Source organism: Ahaetulla prasina, chromosome 2 (assembly GCF_028640845.1).
Source record: "Ahaetulla prasina isolate Xishuangbanna chromosome 2, ASM2864084v1, whole genome shotgun sequence".
In the NCBI taxonomy this organism is placed as follows: Eukaryota; Metazoa; Chordata; class Lepidosauria; order Squamata; family Colubridae; genus Ahaetulla; species Ahaetulla prasina.
Window position 1 is genome coordinate 55,256,656 of NC_080540.1, and position 27,462 is coordinate 55,284,117.

Below are 27,462 nucleotides of genomic sequence, written 5' to 3' on the forward strand. Positions count from 1 at the left end.
GTATGTGCGTGTGTAAATATAATGTAACAGATACAGGGGTGGGTTCTACTTACCTGTACTACTGGTTGGCAACGGGAAACTTCCCGTTGAAGCTTCTGTACATGCGCAGATGATCAATTATGACGTCTGGATGGGTGGGCAGAGCCTCCCACCGCTTTTACTACCAGTTCTAAAGAACCAGAAGCAATCCACCACTGAACAGGTACTAACTTTTTTTCTGAAGCACTGCAGATTGGCGGTGTATGCTTGCTCAGAAAAGTTGTGTCATGCCCCCCACCCCCAGTCTGAATTTGCAGAGGAAGATGAACTGGAACAAGAACTGACAGAGATGGAGAGGCTGGCTCCATTGACCTTGGAGGAAACTGGGGCAGTCCAGGCAAGGCTTTTTTGAATTAATAAGGCCTGCAGAAGGGAGAGCTCAGGAGAAGATAAAGGGCACCTCTCCTGATGCGAGAGCAAGGAGGGAAGAGAGATGGTGAGATCAATGCAGATTGAGCCGGTTACGAGGGAGGAAAGTGCCCCGCCTTTCACAAGGCACACCTGGGGACTGAGATGTTAGGAGCTGCTGGTGGGAGGGGCATTTGTCAGGAACAAGCGTTGAATCTGTGGAGTCTTGTATGCACTTGCCAAAGCCTGGAGATTGCTGTCTTGTGGGACTTGCCAGTTTGCCTGCTTCGCTGAACTTCTTGCTGTGGTTACTTTTTAGCTAACCTGGCTTATTGGACTGCTGGACCTGGTTAATGTTTGAGCTAACCTGGCTTATTGGACTGCTGGCCCTGATTACTGTTTGGTTAACCTGGCTTACTGGACTACTTGCAGCCAGAGGCTTCTGAAGGTGCCTGAGAGCTTTGCTCCAGGATTTATAGTGAATGTTGCTACATGTTTGGGGGCACAGTTGGAGCAATAAAGGGGAGTTAGACCTGTTCTCTGGTTATGTTGCTTTCATGCCACGCCCCGGTGATCACAAGATGTGCAGAATGGTACTGAAATCATTGAGACAGCTCAGAGGAAAATTAGACTTCTATAAAGCAAGAAGCAAGTTCTTATGTCTCTTACCTAAGAGACAATGACTCAGAAAAGGCAGATCTGACAATAACAATGATAATAAACTATCTGTACTCTTGAACTGACATGGGAATTACATTCAGCCAACATTCACAGCACAGGAAAAGTGAACAAGAATTACTCAGGAAGGCCTTAATTCTTCTAATTTTGATATTTTCATCCATAAAACAGACTTATTCTTTTGTGTGTGTGTGCGTGCTTCATTCCATTGCTGAGAAATTGCCCTTTCAATTCTTTTTTAAAACGATTTGAGAAGTCAAAAATTTAACTTGTATAAATTTAAGAGCTTTGATATTTCTCTGTTATAAAACAGATTAATACTGAAATCCTATAGAAAGGTTTCACTATGGAATGTTTTTATCTTGTTCTTCTGTTCTGTGATATTTGCATTTCCATATGTCCTATATGGCCAAACTAGTCTTCAAATGTATTTTAACGTTTTTATGTAACCTCTGAAAATCCTATCTATTCCCCCCCGTAAACTGGTAGTAAAGTGGAAAATAGTCAATACTTCTACACTTCAAAGCAAAATAGAAACAGACACTTCTAGGAATATTGCAGGGAGGAAAGATGAAGATAAAGTATTTTCCTGTCTTCTTTGATTCTGTGATACATGCTGGTGCACCTCAATAAGGGAGAAAGAGACAGAACATTTGTGGCCGTGAGCCTATCTGGCATACATGTAGCTTCTGGGACTGAAAAAGCTACTTTCTAAACTTACGTTTAAAATATTTTACTTCTACCTTATTATTCTGCATATCTTTTCAGCCACTGTATTTTAGAAACCCCTATTGTTTACAAATTAAGTATTCTGCAAACAGCAGGTTGTAAAACATTCATTTCTCTTAATTAGGAAGTAGTAATAATAACACTGCTTATTTTATCAGACTTTAAATTCTACTAAAGGCAAGAGAACTGCTATTTTAATTATTGTATCCTACGCCTGCTGATAAAAAGCTATCATTAAAATAAAACTAACTACACCACAATTAGATCAAACAGCTTCTCTCTATTTTCAATAAGGATAATAGTTCTACTATTTTTTGTTTCCATTTACAAATCTGTTTTGAATACCCTTCAGCTTTGGATGATGGAAAATCTTAAGAGCCCTACATTTAATCAAACGTAGGGCACCTACCTCTCCATGGCATCTGAATATCCTGTCTCTTTCCTTGACCAGAGGAACTACATCAGTAGTGTTGTTTTTGAGGGCCTGGCTGGGGGGGCGGAACCTGTCTATTATAATTAAGTTTGAAAGGATTTAACAAATTAAATCGAATTAACTGCTATTTTTATTCTTCTAAATCTAAAACAACAAAGTACATTAACCAGAAACAGACCCCACCATATTTTTTTTATAAAAGAAAAAAAATGATACATTGCAGTTAAATAATAATGTAGCATAACTGTTTTAGCATGCAGGATTTTTATTAATAAAGAAAAATATGTAATATCCCAATCCCAGGTATGAGATGAGAATAAAATAGGGAATATTGGGCAAGTTCTTGTTTCTATTGTTGTAAAATTATTGTACCCCAATCCTCTATTTCCAGTGAATAAATTCTGAGGAAAGAGGAATCTCCCAAGAGCCAGATGGCCCCCACTCTGTTCTTGTTGAGAAGATGAGTGAAAACCTGGCTCTTTATCCAGGTCTTTGGTGCGTATATGTATGTGAGAGAGAAACCCTTCGCTTCATGCCATTTGGTCTGTCACACTTGCCATGCTTTATTGATTTTACTGAAATTTCTTTGTTTATTGTGAGCTTCCCAGAATCACTGGGAGGCATACAATTTAGTAAATGATTCTTGTATTATATTCTAATATAATATATTTGCCCACCCCACTGCCAAGAATGGGACCAGTCCTTTGAAGTCAACTGATCTCAATATATGTATACTCAAAGAAGGAAATGCAACATTACGAGTGGAATTAAAAGTGGACACCACTATTGCCCTATTAACACAGAAAAATTTTATGTACGAGTGATACATACAATTATAAATCCTTGAATTTATAACAATTAGAGCCTTTAAAAATAATACATACCTTCTTGTATGCTGTTTTGCAAATGGTTGACAATTGCTGCTAAGATGGTTGACAAGCTCATCACCTGTGCACACTGGGCTAGGCCTAGAGTAAAGAGCTCATTCCAACAGGCACGCACAAGGCTTGTATTACAGTCTTGCCTATGGGTTATAAAAACAAATGATAAGGCTCAGGGATAAGATTGCAAAAATCTAATACATTTAGAATGTTGTGAGAATTGAGACATATGTTTTCTGATGTTTAGCACTGAAAAGATCACCACACAGTTGCCAACAGACAGGTCCAAATTTATTTATAATGAATTTTTAACTAGTCCATTTTTTAAATTATAAGAACATTACAAAAAAAGCAAAGTATCAAAATGCAAAAGATAATTAAGAGATAAGGGCTATACAATATTGAAAACAATTAATAAATAACAACAAACTAAACCAAGACCCCCAACTTTTAAAAAACTCAATACATGTAATACTAAATTTCTATGTTTATTATTTCAGAGAAAAGGTATGATAAAGTATGTACTTTTGTATGCAGACAATATGTTTTTCCCCACTTTTCTTTCTAAAGGGAAGATATAATATGTATCTATTTGTGTACTTTAATATTTTTATGTATGAAAATGATTTATATGTGGCAATATAGTGACCTATTAGCTACTATATGCAGATTAGGATCAGTTTATAAAGCAAACACTGTACCTTAATTTGCAGGCAGGCAGTTAATTCAAATCAGAAGTTATTAGCTTAATATCTGATGAGGCTGCTCCTCAGAATGTGGCTACTGCTTCACATACTCATAAATGCACACAATGTTATGTACCATAAATATATTTTTAATAGGAAGGGGGAATATGCAGGATAAATTTCAGCTAGAGATGACAGTCCCAAGGTGATGAGATAGGAAAGCTCAACATTGCACATTTCAGGTAATACATAAGATCTGATCTATACATTTCCAACATTTTGTGATAATGCATAGTGATTATCCATATAGCAGCTATACTCCCAGGTTGAAATGCAAAAAATAAGGCTTATCTGCTAATTGCTTAGTCAGAACAAAATACCAAATTTTATTCTAAGTAACCAGCAGATAAACCTCTTATTTTGCATTTTAATATTGGAGACGTTTTGTTTAAAACTTTCTTAATCAGAACAAAATAACAAATTGCTAACTGTAGGTATAGTCATTGACTTGCAACCACATCTAGGATTGGGATTTTGGTCACAGATATGGTTGTTAAGCAAATCATCATATGACCAGATTTTTGACCATTTTTGTTGATAAGCAGTAAGTGAATTCTGTGTTCATTAAGTGAAACATGAAGATCGTTAAACAAATCCAGCTTCCACTGTTGAATTTGCTTGTTGGAAACCAGCTCCCCAAACCTGGAAAGATTGCAAATTGCAATCACCGGATTCTGGGGATGGTGGCAACAGTTGTAACTTTTGAATACAAGTTCTACGTCACTTTTTTTCCAGTACTGTCATACTTCAAATCACCATTTAATCAACGTTGTACGTTAAGAATTTCACGTAATTGCTACAATTTAGGCAATGTCTTACATGGTAGAATTTTCTCCTTTTTTTTCTTGTTTCTTGTTTGGTCCATGGTTGTAATAAAGACTGTCTATTAAAAAGATACACAATAGTTTTTGTACTGTGCATTGCATTTTGAATAGATCAAAGGTAGGCAGTCCACCATCTAATAAAAGAGAATGTGTGTGTGTGTGTGTGTGTGTATGTGTGTGTGTGTGTGTGTGTGTGTGTAGGTCTTTGGTTATTCGGGTTTTCTCCCGTGTAAAATTGGCAGTGTCTTGGCGACGTTTCAACGAAATCCCATTCGTCATCTTCAGGCTGGGTGTTTACAGCTTCGTGCTTCTAGGAGAAATGTATGATCGCAGCTGTTTCTTCCTTTTAACTGCTAGTGGGGGTTTGAACGAATTGGTTGGGAGCTTGGCTGTGTTCTGATTGGGTGGAGGTGTGTTCTGATTGGGTGGGGGTTTGGCTGTGCTCTGATTGGATGGTGGGGTTGGCTGTGCTCTGATTGGATGGGGGTGTGTTCTGTTGGGGGGGGCTTGGTTGTGCTCCGGTTGGTCTGAGTTGCAGGGGGATTTGAGTTGGTGAGCTGCATTGCTATTGTACAACCTTCCTAGGGAGTTTCTGACAAGCAAAGTCAATGGGGGAAGCCAGATTCACCTATCGACTACATGATTCGCTTAACAACTCTGGCAAAAAAGGTTATAAAATGGGCACAACTCACTTAACTGCTTTGCTCAGCAGTCAATTGTTGTCGTAAATCGAGGTCCACCTGTACAGCATTTGCTTTAATACAGTAAATGAAATAATTTTATTGTTGAGAATCATTATATTGTGGATTCCATTCAATGCATACTATCAATGGAAAAAGAAAGCACATTCTTACCCTAGTGCTTGAAAAGCAGGAATGGACCTGGCCCAATGCATGGAAAGAAAAAGTAGCCGTGATGCAGACTCACAAATGTAATGCACATTCAGGTACTCTGGCATTGGGCTAGGCATGGTTAACTGCAAGAGAACAACATGAAGTTTATTACAAATATATATTTTAAAAAGTACTGGTATATTAATCAATATAATATAGAATCAGAAAAAAACACATCATTTTTATACAGAATGAACATCTGTTTAAACATTCACATAGTTTTATCAATATTTTTGATAATTTTAAAAAATGTTTGTCACTCTAATGGTAGTTGAAAAAACCCTTACCATTGAAAAAGGATCAAATGTAACTACCAAATGCAACCATTCTGTAATATTTTTGAAAAAAATGTCCTTTCTATAGTACTGCATTTTAAAATTATTTGTATTTTAAATAACAACTGCAGTGTTTCTATGTAGTTAGGGATCACAATTTACAATGATAATGTGGAATACAGGTATCCTTCACTTATAACAGTTCATTTAGTGGCTGTTTGAAATTACAATGGCACTGAAAAACGTGAGTTATGACCATTTTTCACACTTATGACCATTGCATTCACACCCCATGGTCAGGTGTCAAAATTCAGACACTTAGCAACTGAATCATATTTATGACGGTTGCAGTGTCCCAGGTCATGTGATCACCTTTTGACAAGCAAAATCAATGGAAAAGCCAGATTCATTTAACAACTGTATTACTAACTTAACAACAGCAGGGATTCACTTAACAACTGTGGCAAGAAAGGTTATAAAATGGGCAAAATTCACTTAACAAATGTGTTGCTTAGCAACAGAACTTTTGGGCTCAATTGTGGTTGTAAGTCAAAAACTACCTGTAATTAAATATAATGGTTCAACATCAGAAAATTTTAATAATCAAACACTGATCTGTTTCAAACAGCACGTTAAGAATGTAATGTAATTTGATTTTATACATTACGAGAACTCATTTTTACAAGGAAGTAGTTAATGATAACCTCTGCCAAAACAAATCAAAGCAAGACAGACCTTAAATGTCACATGAGTATCTGTAAGGAGAGGTCCTTCAACTTCAATTATTGGAGTGGACTGATCCCTACTGATGACATGAATATTTCCACCACCGGCAGGATCTATCCCATCAGCTAGGTTCTGTGCTGTGGCACCATCTGTAGTATTAAGTGCTTTAGCCAAAGTATCAAATGCCCTGCAAATAAGAGTAATGTATCATATATACAACACATATGTTCTTATATTACATTTATCAGAGAGAAATAAAATAAAACCACTGAAATCTTTTCTGTCAATCAATAACATCATCAACTCCCAAACAGAAAGTTATTTGCAGCTCTAGGAAAATCGCCAGGGTTTTCAGGCATACGTTACGGATTATTTGATGGGAATAAATGAAATGGGAATGTAAAATAATGAAATGGAACGGATTCAAATGTGAACAGGACTCTTCGACATTGCAATACTATAAGTACACCGGTATGTATCATAAATTCAAGTACATTTTGCACAAGGGTACCAAAATCAGCTGCCGATGATTTAAAAAGTGAAACTATAATTCCGAATTGCAAATTATTTTTTACACAGCGTACAATCAACACTTCGTTTTTGTACTGTTCTTCTTAACTACTTTTCAATATTCAACTGTGTTAATAAATACCAGTTAGCTTGATTCTTAAGTCTAACATGAGAATGAATTTCAAAAACAGGGCAATTGATCTATTATCAATAGTATTTTAGTTTCATCAATGAAAAAAAATATTTTTTTTGTCCGAGAGATCAATTAGAAAAATTTCTAATACAAAGCACACACCTAGTAATCTCACTTGCAGATTGGTCTTCTTGTGGAATTTCTGAAGTATCTCCATTATTAAGAGATTCATTAAGGCTGGCAAGTGATGTTACAACATTTGCTAGTGTTCCCAAAGCACCTTGGCTTGTCTCAGCCTACAAAAATAATAATAATAACAATAATAAATAACACTGCATTAAATGGCTGAGTTTCTTTAAATATCATCTATGCCTGTTTCCTAATACAGATACAAAAGTAATTAAAATAAAGAGAATAAAATTACACAGGAAGTTTAGGAAATGTAAATAATATCAACCAAATAATATAATACACATAAAGGGGTTGATAAAGCCAGGACTATTTTTCATTACTATAGACTATTCTATAGTCGAGCAAGTAGCACCCAACTTATGACTGTTTGTTCAGGGACCATTCAAACTTATGACGGCGGGGAACAAATAATGCTTATGTACAGTCCTCGGAGTTCTGACTGTCCCAGCATCCTTGCACCCATATGATTGCAATCTTGGCAAATAGGTCATACTAATGACCAGTTGCAGCACTCCATGATAATGTGATCATTGTGGCAACTTTCCCTGTCGACATACCCAGAAAGTCAGTGGGGCAGCCGACAGGAATGGTTGCAATTCTTTGGGGTAAATCTTCCAGTCGCTCTGCATTTATGTTCTACCAGCCACTTGAACATCTTTGTATACCCTCCCCAGGCTTGCGTTGCACCTGTGTGCAATCTCGCCTTGAAGCCTCACACACCTCTATGCACTCTTCCCAAGTCTTGTCATAGTTTCCCTTGCCCCCTCATAAATCCTCCAAGCCCCACTACGCTCCTTGCTGCCTGCTACTAGGCTGATAAATAGCTACCTGGGACTTGAAACTTCCTGCTGGCTTCCCCACTGAATTGGTTGTAGGGAGCCAGCAGGAAGTTGCCTCTCTTAATGGCCCTGAGATTTGGTTAACAACAATCAGGATAGCAGAGATTGCCATTGCTAAGCAAAGTGGTCAAGCTTTATGATCACATTGCTTAGCTATGGAAATTCTGGTCCCAAATGACACCAGTCAAGGATCTGAATATTAAATATATTTCTCAGCAGAAATTATCTATTAATGTATACATTCTTCATATACAATAAGACAGCAATTAGGAAAAGCAGGAAAACATAAGTTGTGCAGTTAAATCTAAGGAAGGCTACCTTGGGATCTGTAGCAAGTAGCACTGTACCGTCATCCCGTATTAAAGGCTGCTGAATATTTACAAGCATCCCTGAATCAAGAAGACTGGCTGATCTGTTCAAAAGGATAAAAGTAAGGAAAACAACATTATGTTAATAAAGACCACAATATTTCTTTGTTACATCATTAACAATAACATTGCAATCCATATTTTTGTGATTTCTGAAATTGTTGATCAAAATAGTTTCTGGTTTTGCTTTTGCAGAAATTATATTGAACTGGCAGAAAGACTAGGAAAACTATTTTAGCAAAACAGGGACAGGTCTTTAGGATGTGAACTCAATCACATCCACCCTCTTTAGATCCATGTCCCACTTGGCTTGTTAAAGTAACCTGCAGGGCATTGTGTCAGTGGGTTCTAGCAATGATTAATTCTTCTCTGACTGAGGAGTTTGTTTCTTTACACTCCTTAAAGAGGCCTTGGTTTATCCCCTTCTCAAGAAGACCTCATGATACAGGCAGTCCATGACTTATGACCAAAACTGAGCCTGGAATTTTGGTGGTAATTGTAATAGTTAAAGCAGGTCATATGGCCTCACTCAATTTTACAACCATGTTTACGATTATTAAACAAATCATGTGGTCAATCTACCATATCCAATGGGTGGTTCTTTTGCTGTTTTCTGCTGGAAAACGACTAAAGTTACAAATTGTGGTCACATGACTATGAGACTGCAACCAGTGGCTAATGTGAGCCAGCTGCCACGTGCCTAAAATGCATTCATGTGACGGGGGCGGGGGGGGGGGGAAGCAATCACAACTTTAAGGATGGGTTGAAAGTAACTTCTTTTTACTCCATTGCAAATTCTAACAATTCTTAAGTGATCAGTTGTTAAACAAAACTACCTGTACTGGACAATTTTCATCCACTACCTAACTTCCTCTATTTGGGGAAGATCGTTGAGAAAATGGTTCAGCAGCAGCTTCAGAGGACCTCGGATGAAGTGGATTATCTGAATGCCTTTCAGTAGGGATTCAGACACAGGTAAGGGATGGAAGAACCACTGGTCACACTTTTAGATGATCTCTGGCAAGAGCAGGAAGAATGTTATGCATTCATCCTTGCCCTATTTGATCGCTCTTTTACCTTCAGTACAGTGTTGTGCTGGCCCATCTCCTTTTTCCAGCTCAATTCCAGTTGGTGGTGATTGGATAGGAAAGATTCCACCCTTGGCCCCTATTGTGTGGGGTGCTGCAGGCTTCAATGCACTCTCTGCTCCCATTCAGCTCTACTTGAGGATACTGGGTAATCACTTCTATCACTATGGGGTGAAGTACCATCAGCACACTGATGATATCCAATTATATATTTCTGCCCTGGTGAATTCAATGATGCCATGAACATCTTATCCCAGTGCCCGAGGCTGTCAAGAATCTGGATGGGGAACAACAGGCTTCAGTTCAATCCTGGCAAGACTTGAGTGGCGTTGGGTTTTGGGCCTGACAGCTCTAGGATATGCCATCTTTGGTGGTGGAGGGGGTTGCATTGTCCCAGACGTATCTGATGTGGTGATCCTCCTGGACTCATGATGCCTGCATAAAGCACGTACACTTGTGGCTAGGAGGACCTTTCGCAGTTTTGTCCTGTGTATTAATTGCACCTGATCCCAGATCAATGACCTCTGCTCATTGTCACTCATACCCTAGTAATCTCCTGACTGGACTAGTGCAGTACACTCTACAGAGGGCTGGCCTTGAAGAGTATTTGAAAACTTCAGCTGGTAAGAATTTAAACGGTCCTAATTTTCTTGGCCTTCTGTGAGATGCTAAAGACTTAGTTGTTTTCTCATGAATTTGAACTGGAATGTTAGATGAGCCCAGCTGATTGGTCTATATGTTGGTTATCTATCAAATGAAAGATTAAATCATTTCTTTGAATCTCTGGCACATGGTATACAATTGTTGCTGTACTTTTCCCCATTATTTTGGATTGTTCTGCTGGTTTTGGTTTTAATTTATTGTCTGCTACTCAAAGTTGTAGCAATGAAATGTGCAGATATATAAATAGTTTAAATACATAAATTTATTTTATAAATACTAAATAACTTTTGTCTCATCTCTGATGGACTCAGAATGTCAATGATATAATGATTTTTTTTTAATGAGAGGATTTTTTTATATTACTACTCTTTAAACACATACAAATCCTCAATGGAAAGATTCATACAACTCCATTTCATTATTGTTTATTTAAACATTTTGGATCAGTTTTGGCTATGAGTGTAAATTACAGGCTAAACTGCCTTTATACAAGGTAGATATATATTCCAGGTTCAAGTCTGAACATGGTTCTCACTGTAAAAAAAAACCCCAAAACACTGGTCTCTCTCTCTCTAATGATTTATACTTTAGATATTGCATTGTATATACATACATATAATTCCAGAATGTTAGGTGCCAAAATACATCCAAAATAATGGGTTTGGATAGGCTTATCTATGATAAGTAGGTTTTTTTTCTTGAAGCATATATATAGGTTGAATACTATCATGGATAAATTCATTTAAGAATAAGATATGAAAATTTTGAGTCTACATATCTGTGAATGGTCTTATCCTCAAGGATATGCTATACCTATACAGACAAGAAAATAGTTCTAAAATGAATGAAAAGAGTGTATGAAAATGAAATCTTTCTCATACTATTTTGGTTTTTGTTTCTTTCACTTATTATTATTTGTTATTCTATGTTTTAAAATTGGGCAAAATTAATAGGTAAAATAAAAATAGTGTTTCAATTCATAAGAAAATAAAACTAGGTTTTGTTTAATTTAGTAACTTTCTGAATAATATTGAAATGTTTTCACAACTTAAATATTTAACTCTTAAAAGGGCTTTAAAGACACATTGATTACTTACCTAGCCCCATCTTTATCTGCAACAAATGTTGGGGTTGCTATCAGAGGACTTCTTAAGTCCTTTCTAATATATATTTTTTCTGTTGAAGCAGCACAGTTGGTTGGTTTCTCACGCTGTACATCAAAAGGCTTCCTTTCACTCTGTACAGCTACATCACAACACAACAAATACAGAGATTTAAAACTCTATGCAACACATAGATTCTTAAAAGCATTAGCTCACATTTAAGCTTCATTTTAACCAAAGGTGTGGTCTATATACTGACCCTATTGCCTGTTGCGATACATAGGATAAAAGTTGTCTGGGGATGTTTTCTATAATATACTAATGGCACTAAGCTATTTAGAACTTTTTAATTTTATTTTAACAGATATTTAAAAACACAACCAAGAAAAAAAGAATAAAGAAATGAACAATAACAACAAAAAAGTAGAAATTTACAGGTTGTGTCAAATTAAGCAACAATTTGCAAATATGCAACACTACATACAAAAATAATTATAAAGTTTTTTCCATGTTATTTGTGGTCTCAGAAAAATAAAGCACAAATACAACATTTTAAATGCAGGGGGAAAGCCCTGAAACCATTAGTAATGATACTAATTGTAATCTTGTATCAATTTTAATACCAATATCAGTTAACTAGTGAACCATTGTGAACCAACTTGAACAGTGTATCACACTAGATAGACATTTATGAAATATAGTTAAATTCAAAAGACATACAGAAACAGTGGTGACTCTTAGCATTTTTCCAAAGAATCCCAATTTGTAGTAAAGTAAGTTGAAACTGACAACTTACAAGTTAGTCCCAGTTATAATTTGTGATGGTCGGAAAATGGTCAGTTACATTACCAGCCCAATTTTATAGTATTTTTTACAGCAGTTGAAAAGTGAATCACTGTGGTTATAAAATGAATTTGCAGTTATTAAACAAACCAATGGTTTGCTATGGGCATGGTTTTGCCAAAAAACCAGAAGTAAATGCTGGTTTTCAGCAAAACCATTGTGAAACCATTGTGCTACATGACCATGGGACACTGCAGACAACTGTAAATGTGGCCCGGTTACTGAGTGCCTGAAGTGCAGTTACATCACCGTGTGATGGAGGGAACTCCTGAAACTTCATATTTGGGTTTATGTCTATGGAGATTCTCAATCATCCAAGCTCATGATTGTCTGAGATGCTTTTCCAAAAGCAACTGGACTTTCTTAGTACCAGTCAGACATTGCACATCCTGTCTTTGTTCTTGATCTGAACAACCAAGATGTTAGTGATTTATTTAACACTAGAGACTCTTTATTTTAACCTGTATTGCAGATACATTCCCCAGTTCTGTCAAAATTGATCCCTTCTCTTAGTGTTTTTTAATATACTACCATATTCAGGATATAAACTCTCCCAAAATCAGAATAATCATTTGGTTTTGAATATCATCACATTTCCATCAATCAATATACCAATTGAAACATTTTACTGTTTCATTTACGCACAACCTCTGAATGTTTGAAGATTTAAATGTAAAGCTCAGCCAAAGATTAGTGTCAAACAGTTTGACTAGGACTATGCAAACAGTATAATAATAATAATAGAATAACAGAAACAACAGAAACAACTTTTAATCACAGAAATGACCAAACTCCTATCCATTATTTTTTGTTAGAAAAGAAACATGTTACGGACTGGAGACTCACATTCCATTTTCATTCCCATCTCAAGACATTTTTTGAGCCGACAAAACTGGCAACGATTCCTGTGGTGTTTATTGATGATACAATCCTGGTTGCTACGGCAACTATAGGTCAGATTTTTCCTCACACTTCTTTTAAAAAAGCCTTTGCATCCTTCACAACTGACAGCACCATAATGACGACCTTAAAAAAGAGGGGGGAAATCTAAGAAACTATGATGATTACAATAAAAAGTACATTTTAAAACAACTTTTATTTATGCAATACTCACTTTTCAATGGTTCTGTCAGTTTGCTTTTAATCTTACAATTTTTATAAAATTTAATTTTTATAACTCAAAGGGCTTTCCTGGATTTTTTTTGAGGTTCTACATCATAGTAGTACTGTTTTATATTATTGCAGTAAACTAAGATGTATTTGGTGTGTAAGCCAGTTACAGGCCACATATAGTCAGTCCTTCAGTTACAATGGCAACTGGGGCTGGGATTGCAGTCACTAAATGATAACAGTTGTAAAGAGTGACATAACACACCCTATCACTTAGCAACAGCAATTCAGGTAGTCCCAGATGTTATCGTAATTCTAACACAACATAATTCCACCTCCCTTTAATAAACAAGAAGCAGAAGGAGGGGGTGGCTGAGCACAGGCTGCACATGAGCAAGGGATATGCTACAATGCAGTGTAAGCACAGGGAGGCCGAGAAAGAAAGGTGCTGGTGGCTGTATGTCTATGGGAGGCCAGGGAAGGAGTGTGCTGGTGGGGGTGAGCAAGTGAGGGGGAGGGAGAACATGGTGTGTGCGTTAGTCAAGAAAAACCAGGAAGGGAAGAGCCTTACCCAAGCAACTTGAGATTTTCCCCACCGACTTCGCTTGTGGGAAGCCAGCAGAGAAGGTTGGCAATTGTGATCATATGACTGGGGGATACTGCAACCTGTTTTAAGTACGAACTAGTTACCAAACAACCAAATTTTGTTAACATGACTGTGGGGATACTGCATGGATGGAACTTTAAGGACAGGTTTGAGGACAAGTCCTTTCATTCAATGTCAACATAACTTTTAACTATGACTGAATAAATGGTTGTAACTTGATGACTATTTATATGACATTCATTCATTCGTTCATTCATTCATATACCTTGTCTGTTTGTCACCATGAAAGTATCAGAATGGTGAATAACTGTAAAACCAAGCAATAAAAACTATAAATCTTTTAACAGAGCCAGCAGCCAAAGTTATGTTAATGCTGTCACTTAAAGCAAAACAAACTCTCCCTGCCAGTCTAGATTGAGGTGTGGCTTCTTCCTTCATGGTTCCTTAATTAGGATATTGTTTCTTTCTTGATTGCTTATCTGATGCTATTTCCTGCTTTTGGGGGAAATTTTTGATTATATCTTTTAAATGGAATAGTTACCACCATCCTCAATTTAACTTTGTAACTCAACTTATGACCAAAGACATAAAGTGGATGAGTATGTAACTGGAACTATTTTTATGACCTTTTTTGAGTCAGTTGTTAAATAACTGCTATGGTCATAAAAAGAACCCATTGTTGCTATGGGTCATTTTTGCTGGAAACCAGAGTTGCAGAGTTTTCAGCAAAAAAGGCATTGAGCCACTATTTATGGAACCAGCTCCGTCCTATCACATTCGACTGTATCACCCAATCAGACAAGGAAGATATGTTGCAGATCCTGTCAATTAAAGAACTCTAGGAACAGAATCTTCCCTGCTGTTGACCCTGCCCTTTGGAATATTCTTATCCCAGAGGTGAAGTGGGCCTTACTCTCCTGGCCTCCGAAAAGGGGTTAAAACATGACCCTGGCCCTTGTATGGGGAGCTCAAAGGAGCACAGTTGTGGGATTGGTTAGTGCCATGAGAAACCTCCCTTTACCTTTGTCAACTAATTTTTAGCCGGATTTAATTATTCATGCCAACTTAAAAAATTTTATGTTTAAAATTTTAATTTTAAAACTTTAACAGTGTAATTTTCATACACAGTTTTATATTTTAATGTTTTATTTTATGCCACCCAGTGTTCCTCTTTGAGGGACACGGACAGTTCATAAATATGAAATGTATGATCATGTGACAGCAGGGGGGCAGCCATCAGAAATCCAGAACTGGGTCCTTTTGGGGGGGGGCCTGTTGTAACTTCAAAAAGTCACTAAGTGACCACTTGTAAGTTGAGGATATCTGTATATAAAAGGGCTTTATCTCTGCTTGTTGATGGTTGATTTGTCAAAGTGTCAAGTACCCAAGGAATCTCTAACATCTTTGGATTTGACGATCTCAAATATCAAGTTTCCCAATTGAAATTGTGAATTTGATAAGAAATTAAGGATCTTTCACCATGACACCATGCATTCTACCAATTTTCTACATGTTTGTCCCGCATACTGGTTGTTAGTTATCTAGTTTGGTAATCAAATATCTGCAGGTAAACAATCAAATTCAGAGGGCAATAAGAACCCAACAGTTAACTTTAAACTACATATTCTTCAGTACTGCAACTTAGCTTTCCATGTTAGTTATGGATCTTGTGAAAACAGAACTAGAATCTAATCAGAACTTATTCCTGTCTGGAGCATATTCTGATAAGGCTCAAGATTTGGGTGTGCAAGTGTAATGGTTTGTACCTGCAAATCTGATTCTTTCAAAATATGATCCCACTTTCCCTTGAAGGCTGAAGCAAAGTAATGATTGTGCAGACAAGTAGTCCTCAACATACACCCATTCATTTAGTGACTGAAGTTGCAACAGCACTGAAAAAAAGTGACATGACCGTTTTTCGCACTTATGACCGTTACAGCATCCCCGTGGTCACGGAATCAAAATCTGGACGCTTGGTATTTATGACAGCTGCAGTGTCCCAGGGTCACACAATCACCTATTACGACCTTCAGAGAAGCAAAGTCAACGCAGAAAGCAGATTCTCTTAAAAACTGTGTTACTAACATAACAGCAGTGATTCACTTAACAACCGTGGCAATAAAAGTTGTAAAATGGGGCAAAACTCACTTAACAACTGTCTTACTTAGCAATGGAAATTTTGGGTTGTAAGTCAAGGACTACCTGTAATTACTGTTATTAATAGCAATATGAATCCAAAATAAATATACAACAATAATCATGGCTACCTCAAAAATAGTTTTGTCCATATTTCAATAATTATGTAAAAGAAAACAAGCTTAACCTAACCATTACAAAAATAGTTTTAAATATGATTGCTTTATTCTAAAGAAAAGAAAGTCCTAAAGCAAAAGATGTATTTTATAAAGTTGTATTGTTGTATAAATGTTCCATTTGATATACAGATTATAATTTAATTACTCAAAGCACTATTTATTTCTTGTTCAGATTTATCAACAAAGCATACACAGTTATTTATCATCTTAGGGTTTATGATAAAGCAAAATTTGACCAACCTTATTCAGACAGTTTATAGGGGATGAGGAGAAAAAAGTTCTGAATATTTCTCATTCTTGTCTGAGGCTTTAAAGAATGAGTCAGTGCTCTTTCCCTATTCCTTCAGAAAAAATGCTCACTTGCTATGGTCAAGCGGCTTTATCATGACATACTTTTAAAAAAATAAATACTTATTGCACTAGTATTACCCTAGTAGTCTCAAGTTTCTTTTGTTCTGGAAAATAACTGAAGAGCTATGATTCAAGCAGAAAGAAGAAAAATTATTTTGATGATATGGCTAGTTGGTTTTAATAAAAAGTCACTATTTATGTGTCTTTTGCATTAACTCAATCAGGAGAAATATTCTTGTGAATCGCACAAAAACAATAACAAAACTTTTAATCAAGCGAATTACTGAAATCTACAAACTGACCAATGAAAAATCTAGATAGCATTTGTCTTCTGAAGAAATCTGCACCTAATAAATTAGTACATTGAAGAATTCATGGCCTCATCTGGATTTGAAAATTCCCTACCTAGTTTTTATTAAAATGAATCAGCCAACTGAAAACTCAGTCAAAAGACAAAAATGAAAGGAAAGCTATCTGTTCTTTAGAACGTGTGTTGTATTCATTGTCTAGCGATCCTTTCTTCTGTCCTACTTTAAGCAGAGCTAAAATCACTGTGAGTCTTGTGCTCTTCACCTTACTTCCTTTGAACTTAAGTCAATTTTTTAAAAAAAATCAAATGGTTTTTACATGGAACCAAAAGTATTCAAACATTTAATTGAGTCAGTCTAAAATCTTCCCAGACATTATGTTCTATTCTTTTGCTCTGAGGCCAAACTAGTACTTCAAAAATTAGATTTTGTCTCTTTAGTTGTACCACCTTGCTTCCTTCAACACCCCATGAAATTCCATTGTTAGGCAACACAATTTCTATGGTGCTGCCCCTCTCTACTGAGAACCATAGTAAAGTTCCTGGGAACTCTGGAAGATATTCTCACTGCATATGTGACTAAAAGGTATAATGTGCACTTAGGGGCCAGGAAGTCTATGGAAAATGAAAAATGTCACCATTACAATAGTGATATTAGTCACTATAAGTCAGGTTTTTTTTTTACTTTCTTGAAGAATCCCCACTTCTGCCAAAAAAGTTTGTTCTGTTTTTATCCTCACCAAACCTGCCTTTCAGTGAAAGATTAGTACTGTGTGAGTGTTTAGGCAAATGTGTTCTTTCAACCATGTAGCTTGGCATCTTACCTGATGCTTTGTCTCCACAGACAACACAGTACTCTACTACCTGTGGCCGCTGGACATCAGTTTTAGCTAATAAACGTTCCACAGAGGCAGAGTCAGTGACAATCTAAAATGAAACATTTAATAGTTTGTAGTATAATTTCTATTTGAAATTGTATTTAAAAGATGCTGCAAATTTTTAAACATAAAACAATAATCATGGCTACCTCAAAAATAGTTTTGTCCATATTTCAATAATTATGTAAAAGAAAACAAGCTTAACCTAACCATTACAAAAATAGTTTTAAATATGATTGCTTTATTCTAAAGAAAAGAAAGTCCTAAAGCAAAAGATGTATTTTATAAAGTTGTATTGTTGTATAAATGTTCCATTTGATATACAGATTATAATTTAATTACTCAAAGCACTATTTATTTCTTGTTCAGATTTATCAACAAAGCATACACAGTTATTTATCATCTTAGGGTTTATGATAAAGCAAAATTTGACCAACCTTATTCAGACAGTTTATAGGGGATGAGGAGAAAAAAGTTCTGAATATTTCTCATTCTTGTCTGAGGCTTTAAAGAATGAGTCAGTGCTCTTTCCCTATTCCTTCAGAAAAAATGCTCACTTGCTATGGTCAAGCGGCTTTATCATGATATACTTTTTAAAAAATAAATACTTATTGCACTAGTATTACCCTAGTAGTCTCAAGTTTCTTTTGTTCTGGAAAATAACTGAAGAGCTATGATTCAAGCAGAAAGAAGAAAAATTATTTTGATGATATGGCTAGTTGGTTTTAATAAAAAGTCACTATTTATGTGTCTTTTGCATTAACTCAATCAGGAGAAATATTCTTGTGAATCGCACAAAAACAATAACAAAACTTTTAATCAAGCGAATTACTGAAATCTACAAACTGACCAATGAAAAATCTAGATAGCATTTATCTTCTGAAGAAATCTGCACCTAATAAATTAGTACATTGAAGAATTCATGGCCTCATCTGGATTTGAAAATTCCCTACCTAGTTTTTATTAAAATGAATCAGTTCAGCTTAAAACTCAGTCAAAAGACAAAAATGAAAGGAAAGCTATCTGTTCTTTAGAACGTGTGTTGTATTCATTGTCTAGCGATCCTTTCTTCTGTCCTACTTTAAACAGAGCTAAAATCACTGTGAGTCTTGTGCTCTTCACCTTACTTCCTTTGAACTTAAGTCAATTTTTTAAAAAAATCAAATGGTTTTTACATGGAACCAAAAGTATTCAAACATTTAATTGAGTCAGTCTAAAATCTTCCCAGACAGTATGTTCTATTCTTTTGCTCTGAGGCCAAACTAGTACTCAAAAATTAGATTTTGTCTCTTTAGTTGTACCACCTTGCTTCCTTCAACACCCCATGAAATTCCATTGTTAGGCAACACAATTTCTATGGTGCTGCCCCTCTCTACTGAGAACCATAGTAAAGTTCCTGGGAACTCTGGAAGATATTCTCACTGCATATGTGACTAAAAGGTATAATGTGCACTTAGGGGCCAGGAAGTCTATGGAAAATGAAAAATGTCACCATTACAATAGTGATATTAGTCACTATAAGTCAGGTTTTTTTTTTTACTTTCTTGAAGAATCCCCACTTCTGCCAAAAAAGTTTGTTCTGTTTTTATCCTCACCAAACCTGCCTTTCAGTGAAAGATTAGTACTGTGTGAGTGTTTAGGCAAATGTGTTCTTTCAACCATGTAGCTTGGCATCTTACCTGATGCTTTGTCTCCACAGACAACACAGTACTCTACTACCTGTGGCCGCTGGACATCAGTTTTAGCTAATAAACGTTCCACAGAGGCAGAGTCAGTGACAATCTAAAATGAAACATTTAATAGTTTGTAGTATAATTTCTATTTGAAATTGTATTTAAAAGATGCTGCAAATTTTTAAACATAAAACACAGCTGTGCCATAGTTGTGCAACTGCAAAATAAACATGCAGAAAGGGAAGACATGTGGAAAAATTATAAAAAAACCCCAACAGTATAGCAAAGCCAGCAAGAAAAAGGCTTAAAAGTTTACATGGTAATTGATAATGTAAGGGAAAGTTATAGTGATTCATACACATGGCAGCCATCTACTAATTGCCTCAAGACAATGTAATCCACTGCCTCTTGCCTTGTTTGCGTAATATGACAATGTTGATCTATATAATCTTAACATCTTTAGCTTTGTTTCTATATTTTGAGATCATCTGATTTTTGTTGAGCTATTTTAGCAATATGATGTGGAGACTAGAATATAAATTCTACAGACCCATGCTAATTAGTTAAAGTATAAGCTATTTTTCTGCATGCACTTAAGTCTGACTATCCAATATGTATCATTTTTTAACTGTGGTGTTTACCTGTATTCTGCCTGGCACAATATTATCTGTTGTAGTAAAAATAAGTTGCTTGGTATTAGAAGTCTCAGGTGCAGCTAGTATTACTTTCCCTGTTCCAGGACCATCTGGACTAGCAAGTATAAATTGTTGCTTTGGGGATACTGATGAATCCACTGCTGTCACTATTTGAATTTTCTGCCCTGTTTGCTGATCTGTGACAATCTATAACAAAAAGAAAAACATTATTGTGTGAAAATAAATTTAACACATTAAAAAAATAAATTTAACAAGCTTTAAGTTCACTTTTAAGAATTATAGGCCATTATTTAAGGATGCTGTTTTTCCTGTTTCCAAATTATGGATGCAGGTTACGCAAAAAAGAAAGAAATGCTATAGTAAAAATGGAAAGATTCTACCAACAGGTGTTTCGAATACGTACATGATTACTCAAAATGAAACAAGAAACTGTCTTCAAACATGTACTGTCCACCAGTACATACAAATAGAAGAGAAGGCTCTCTCATAAGATGCTTACAAAAACATAGTTCTAATAATAAAATAAAACCTCTCAAGTAAGTAGATCACTTTCTCATAGTAAATCTGCTCTTTGTACATTGTCACTAAATAACTATAAAATTACATATTAGGTTTGGAATTATTACATAAAAAAAATGAAATTAAAATGCTCTATTATTTGGTGTTACATATTAAGCAGAAAGTGATGAAACAGACTTTATTTAGAAAATAAGTCTATACCTGAATACGTTGCGGTGATGATACAGTGGAATCTGTGGAGATTATCTGGATGCGCTGGGAAGGGCTGGTCATCACTGGAGTTTCAGATAAGGTTGACTGGACAGTTTGGACGTAGAATGATTTATGAAAAAACATACATACGGCAAAACAACACAATGAATATTATATAACTTAATATTTTATCAAATAATTCAAACCATTTGATTGGGGGAATAGCAGAGTACATGTTCAATATTCTCCAAGTTATAAGGAACTTATTTTGCTTTCAAACTCCAAAGAACGCCTTCCAAATCAGTTTCACAGGCTCTAAGGGCTTCAGAAGAGAAGCTGGTATGCGGAATGTGGTATCTATGTCATTTTATTTTTGCATTGTAGACTAGAACCTTCCATCAGGAAAGAAACGTTTCAGACACAGTGCACTAATAAAATTGTTTCATGCATTACCATTCTCTTAATAGGGAATCCAGGAAATGGAATTCAATTACCTGTCTCTTTGGATGTGAAGATAAGGATAGTTTAAAAAATATATGTGGCATTGATTAAAAAGAAATATTATTTAAAGGTAATAATGTAAACTATTTGGAGGTTATATGCCCTCGGAGACCAAAATATCAAGCACATTTTAATATATACAGCCCAATGCAACAGCTAAGATAAATGGTAATTAAATAATTATTAAAATTAGAATTGTTTTTAAATTTATAGTCAGAAGACAAAGAATAGAAGATAAAACTAAAATACTGCATGTATTAAAGCAACCAGAAGAATAAATAAAGAGCATTAAAACCTACCAATCAAGCCAAAAGGAATACAAATCACCTTAGAGTAAACAAATTAACAAGACTGCTATATAATTAACTGTCTTGCAGCAACAGCAATTACAAGAAATCTGGTAATCCTTCTACAAATATTTACTGAGCTGTCAGCTAAAAGAAAGCAAGTGATCTTGGGTGACTATATGCCATGTCCTGTAAAAAAAAAAGACACTTCAAGAGGACCTATGAAATTGTTTCTATTTCCTCTAGGGGCATAGGTAAAACCATTCTTGTGTTGGAACGTTTCGAAGTCTTTCTTCAAAGAGGATGGCAAAGCATTACCATCCCATAATGCTTTACAGTACTCTCTGGATAGTTTACATGTCAACATAATTTGCATATTGCGTCCAACAATCTGTCCTCATTTTACCAACTTCAGAAGGATGAAAGGCTAAGTCAATTTTGAATCCTGTTAGGATTGAACTCAATGCTGTAGGCAGCATATGTATGTGATACTAATAATAATAATAATAATAATAATAATAATAATAATAATAATAATAATAATAATAATAATAATAATAATAATAATAATAATAATAATAATAATAATAATATTTTAATTTGTATACCGCCCTTCTCCCGAAGGACTCAGGGCGGTGAACAGGCAGATAAAATATAAATACACACAATAATTTAAAAACAACCCTTAAAAAACTAATTCAAATGCCCAAAACGTTAAAAAACATACTCCCCTGTAAAATACCACAATTTTAAAAACCCATCCAATAAAAATAAAAATCAGGCTAGTCCAGCCATATGAAATAAATAAGTTTTAAGTTCGCGGCGAAAGGTCCTAAGGTCAGGTAATTGTCGAAGTCCGAGGGGAAGTTCGTTCCACAGGGTCGGAGCTCCCCCACAGAAGGGCCTCCCCTGGGGCCGCCAGTCGACACTGTTTGGCTGACGGCACCCTGAGAGTCCCTCTCTGTGGGGCGTGCGGACGATGGGAGATAGAAGCCGGCAGTAGGCGGTCCCGTAGATAGCCCGGTCCTAAGCCATGGAGCGCTTTAAAGGTGGTAACCAATACCTTGAAGCGCACCCGGAAAACAACAGGTAGCCAGTGCAGTCTGCGCAGGATAGGTGTTATGTGGGAGCTCCGAGACGCTCCCTCAATAACCCGCGCAGCCGCGTTCTGAACTAGCTGAAGTCTCCGGGTGCTCTTCAAGGGGAGCCCCATGTAGAGAGCATTGCAGTAGTCCAGGCGAGAGGTAACAAGGGCATGAGTGACTGTGCATAAGGCATCCCGGTCCAGGAAGGGGCGCAACTGGCGGATCAGGCGAACCTGATAAAATGCTCTCCTGGAGACGGTCGCCAAATGGTCTTCAAAGGACAACCGGCCATCCAGGAGCACGCCCAAGTTGCGTACCTTCTCCATCGGGGCCAATGATTCACCCCGACAGACAGCCGCATCTGCAGCTGACTGTACCGAGGTGCCGGCATCCACAGCCACTCCGTCTTGGAGGATTAAGTTTGAGCCTGTTCCTCCCCATCCAGACCCGTCGGCTTCCAGACACCGGGACAACACTTGACAGCTTCACTGGGGTGGCCGGGGTGGAAAAGTACAGCTGGGTGTCATCAGCGTACAGTTGGTATCTCACCCCAAAGCCACTGATGATCTCACCCAGCGGCTTCATATAGATGTTGAACAGGAGGGTGAGAGAATCGACCCTGCGGCACCCACATGAGGCACCTTGGGTGATCTCTGCCCCCTGTCAACACCGTCTGCGTCCGATCAGAGAGGTAGGAGGAGAACCACCGATAAGCGGTGCCTCCACTCCCAACCCCTCCAACCGGCGCAGCAGGATACCATGGTCGATGGTATCAAAAGCCGCTGAGAGGTCTAATAGGACCAGGGCAGAGGTAACCCCTATCCTGGCCCTCCAGAGATCATCCACCAGCGCGACCAAAGCTGTCTCCGTACTGTATCCGGGCCAGAAGCCGGACTGGAGCGGGTCTAGATAGACAGCTTCATCCAGGTACTGGGGTAGCTGACATGCCACCACACTCTCTACAACCTTCGCCGTGGCGAAGATTGGAGACTGGCGATAGTTCCCTAAAACAGCTGGGTCCAGGAAGGCTTCTTGAGGAGGGTCTCACCACAGCCTCTTTCAAGGCCGCGGAAAGACCCCTCCCGCAGAGAAGCATTTGTAATCCCTGGAGCCAGCCTCGTGTCACCTCCTGAGTAGCCAGTACTAACCAGGAGGCACGGATCCAGTAAACATGTGGTGGCGTTCAGCCTGCCCAGCAACCTGTCCATGTCCTCGGAGTCACAGGATCAAAGTCATCCCAAACCACCTCAACAAGACGGGCCTCGGAACCCTCGCCTGGATCTACCCAATTTTGATCCAATCCGTCCCGAAGCTGAGCGATTTTGTCGTATAGATAACCGTTAAACTCCTCGGCACGCCTTGTAGGGGTCCTCCGCCCCTCCTGTTGGAGGAGCGGCGGGTCACCGAAACAGGGCGGCGGGCGGTTATCTGCCGGCGCAATGAGGGAGGAAGCGTGGGAACGCCGCAGCCCTCATTGCCACTAGGTAGGTCCTACTATAGGACCTAACTAGTGTCGGTCAACCTCAGGCGGCTGGATCTCCAGGCACTCTCTAGGCGTCTTCTCCGCGCTTCATCTCCCTCAGCTCCTCGGAGAACCAAGGAGCTGGTTGAGACCGGCGCGGGTCAGAGGCCGCAAAGGCACGACACGGTCCAAAGCTCCAGCGCGGCCCGTTCCCAGGCCGCAACTAGCTCTTCAGTCGAGTCGTGGGACAGGTGTTCGAAGCGGCCCAAGCTCCGTCAGGAACCTCTCCGGGTCCATCAGGCGCCTGGGACGGAACCAACGCATTGGTTCCGTCTCCCTGCGATGGTGGGTAGCGGTCAGAAAGTCTAGACGAAGGAGAAAATGATCTGACCATGACAAAGGTTCCACAACTAAATCATTTAAAACCAGATCATTAAACCACTGGCCAGAGATAAAAATCAGGTCTAGGGTACCTCCCCCGACGTGGGTAGGGCCGTCAATTAACTGAATCAGGTCCATGGCCGTCATGGAAGCCATGAACTCCTGAGCTGTCGAGGATGCTACGCCGGCTGATGGCAAATTGAAATCCCCCATGACCAGCAGTCTGGGGGTCTCAACTGCCAACCCGGCCAGCAACTCCAACAACTCAGGCAGGGCTGTAGTCACGCAGCAAGGAGCCAGGTACGTGATCAACAAGCCCACCTGAGTTCTCGACCCCACTTCACGAAGAGGATTCACACCCAGCTATCTGAGGCACAGTGGTCTCCTCGGCTCCAGACTCTCCTTGATGATAACTGCCACCCCTCCACCCCTACCCTGGGCCCTCGGCTGATGGAATGCTCGGGAGCCTGGTGGGCACATCTCCACTAGGGGAACCCCCCCTTCGGTGCCCAACCAGGTCTCCGTAACGCCCATAACGTCCGCGGTCCCTTCCTGAATAAGATCTGAAATCAGGGGCTTTATTAACATGGACCTGGCATTACATAACATCAGCCGGAGGCCCAGGTCCCGATTATCCTGGCCACTCGGGTCACGGGAAATTTCTGGGGGCGAGCACGCAATCGCTCGTAAACAGCGAGCGAGCCCCGAAACCTGATGTGGCCCCCTTCCGTCATATCTGCCTCTCCCACTTACCGTAGTAATAGCTCGACCCTGACAAACTGGAACGACACCCCTCGCCATAACCCCAGGACCTATTAAGTTACCGCCGCGAACACATGGTGGACCTAGCCCCTTCCCTGACGGGCCCATCCACCCCCCAGAACCAAACCCGTCAGTTTCCCTCCCCCCCTTAAAATTCCCCTTAAAACTCCCTGCTAAAAAACGATTAAAACATTTCATTAAAAATCCCCTAAGCCTCCTAGATTTCGCATGCCAACTCTCAGGGTTCCAAAACCCATCCTCGAGATGTGCCCTCGATAGTGTGGAGGGCCAGACCTGCGAGAGAGGGGAATCTCGCAGGGCAAGAAGGTCCGCAGTTGAAAATCTTCGCATCAATAAAAATACAGTACAGTCAGCAGTCCATCCTGGTTGGTTATAATGCATACTGCATTATAACCACTGCACCACCAACGTATTACATAAAAGGTCTCCTAAGAACGTTTGATAAATATTTTGAACGAGAGAACGTTTTGCCAAACATAGTATAACATGTAAAACGGAGGTTGTGGACAAGTTCCTGATAACAACATTTATTTATATAGAAAGCCAGTTTGGTCTAGTGTTGAAGGCATCAGGCTGGAAAGTGGGAGATCATAAATTCAAGTCCCATCTTAGCCACAAACACCAGCTGGGTGACTTTGGCCCAGTCACTCTCTCAGTCCAACCTACTTCAACGGAATGTTGTTAAGGGGAAATAGGAAGAAGGTATGTTGGATGTTTGCCATCCTAAGTTATTTGCAAAAAATATAAATGTGGGATACAAAATGAATAAATAATTATGGCTGCCCATCTCAAATTAACGACTGGGCATCTAAAATATTTTTTTAAAAATTAAAAAGACACATAAAATAGCAGCCAGTGTAAAAACAGATCTGTCAGATCTATCCAATATACTGACTCAACTTCACATTGTGACACCCAGGACTTTAAGGCTTTACAGAAGATTGATAAACTCTTTTTCATTTTGTAAATAAGACTTATTTAATTTAAATATCCTTTTGTTTTACAGTACTAACTATATTTGTCATTTCCAAGAAGATGGCAAGTTAAGAGATATTAGTCATCAATTATTAGTTGTCTCTTAGAACAGAATTGAAGGAAAGGGGAATTCCAAACACCTCCAAGAGAATATTATTTGGAACATTATTTTATATAGATAAATGTGGTCAATTTAATAGTTCAACTCAGATGGAAATAGTTAGGGATTAGCAGACTTCTTTCTATATTTCAATGGTGTGGTATCTATATCTACTTAAGATATCATGGTAAGCAATGGTTTGCTATAATAATATAAGGAGTACATGCAAGACAGAATGTACAAGCCTAAAGTTCACGCAGTAAGATGAGTCCATTGTTTGATATTATGTGTCAATCTTGACATTCTACCAAAATTTATTTTCATGTTCACGTGAAGGCTTAAAAAATAATCTTATTCAAATGTTAGACATATGACAATACAAGCAAGCAAACGGAGCATGGACTTCCTGGGTCCCACATATTACTTTTTGAAGTAAATTGTATCATGTGTTAATTTAAAAAATACATAGCACCCAAATATTCAAATAAATCATCTTTATATCCTTTCACATAAATGTCAAAAAGAAATCAATTACATATAGCTGTGATGGCGAACCTGTGGTCATGTACACCATCGCTAGCTACTCTTTTGGTTTCTGGTCTTCGCACACACTGGAGTGCCGGATACCCGAAGACCAGCTGGCTGGTTCAAATGAACGTGCTGGCCAGCTGGTCTTTCGGTTTCTGGTGCTCTGGCGGGGGTTTCCGCCATAATTTATAAAACAGGTTACTATGCCACAAAAGCAACTCAATCGTTAGGCAAAGTTTGACGTTATGACAGAGTCCCCCAAGGTAGTTCCAAGACTCTTGTCCCACGTCAGATATTTGGCTTAACGCTCATGGCAGTTACTTTACAATAATTGCACTTTTAATGGCCACCATAAAAAAGGTCATAAAATCGGGTCATGTGGGTGAACCATTTTATGGTTGTTATGACTTATGGCTTATGATATTATGGTCATAAGTCAAT

At 38.1% G+C, this 27,462-nt stretch overlaps 1 protein-coding gene across 1 annotated transcript in view; it reads right to left on the minus strand.

The window, feature by feature from the left end:
- The window catches only part of NR2C2 (nuclear receptor subfamily 2 group C member 2), a 61,057-nt gene that overhangs the window by 12,974 nt on the left and 20,621 nt on the right, over positions 1-27,462 (minus strand). The window contains exons 3-12 of the mRNA XM_058168651.1: positions 20,929-21,037; positions 20,194-20,394; positions 19,559-19,661; positions 13,158-13,337; positions 11,463-11,610; positions 8,565-8,658; positions 7,378-7,511; positions 6,582-6,759; positions 5,533-5,654; positions 3,112-3,251 (exon numbers count right to left, since the gene is read on the minus strand). Of these exons, the coding sequence (XP_058024634.1) occupies positions 3,112-3,251; positions 5,533-5,654; positions 6,582-6,759; positions 7,378-7,511; positions 8,565-8,658; positions 11,463-11,610; positions 13,158-13,337; positions 19,559-19,661; positions 20,194-20,394; positions 20,929-21,037 (1,409 nt within the window). The remainder of the gene's footprint in view (positions 1-3,111; positions 3,252-5,532; positions 5,655-6,581; positions 6,760-7,377; positions 7,512-8,564; positions 8,659-11,462; positions 11,611-13,157; positions 13,338-19,558; positions 19,662-20,193; positions 20,395-20,928; positions 21,038-27,462) is intronic.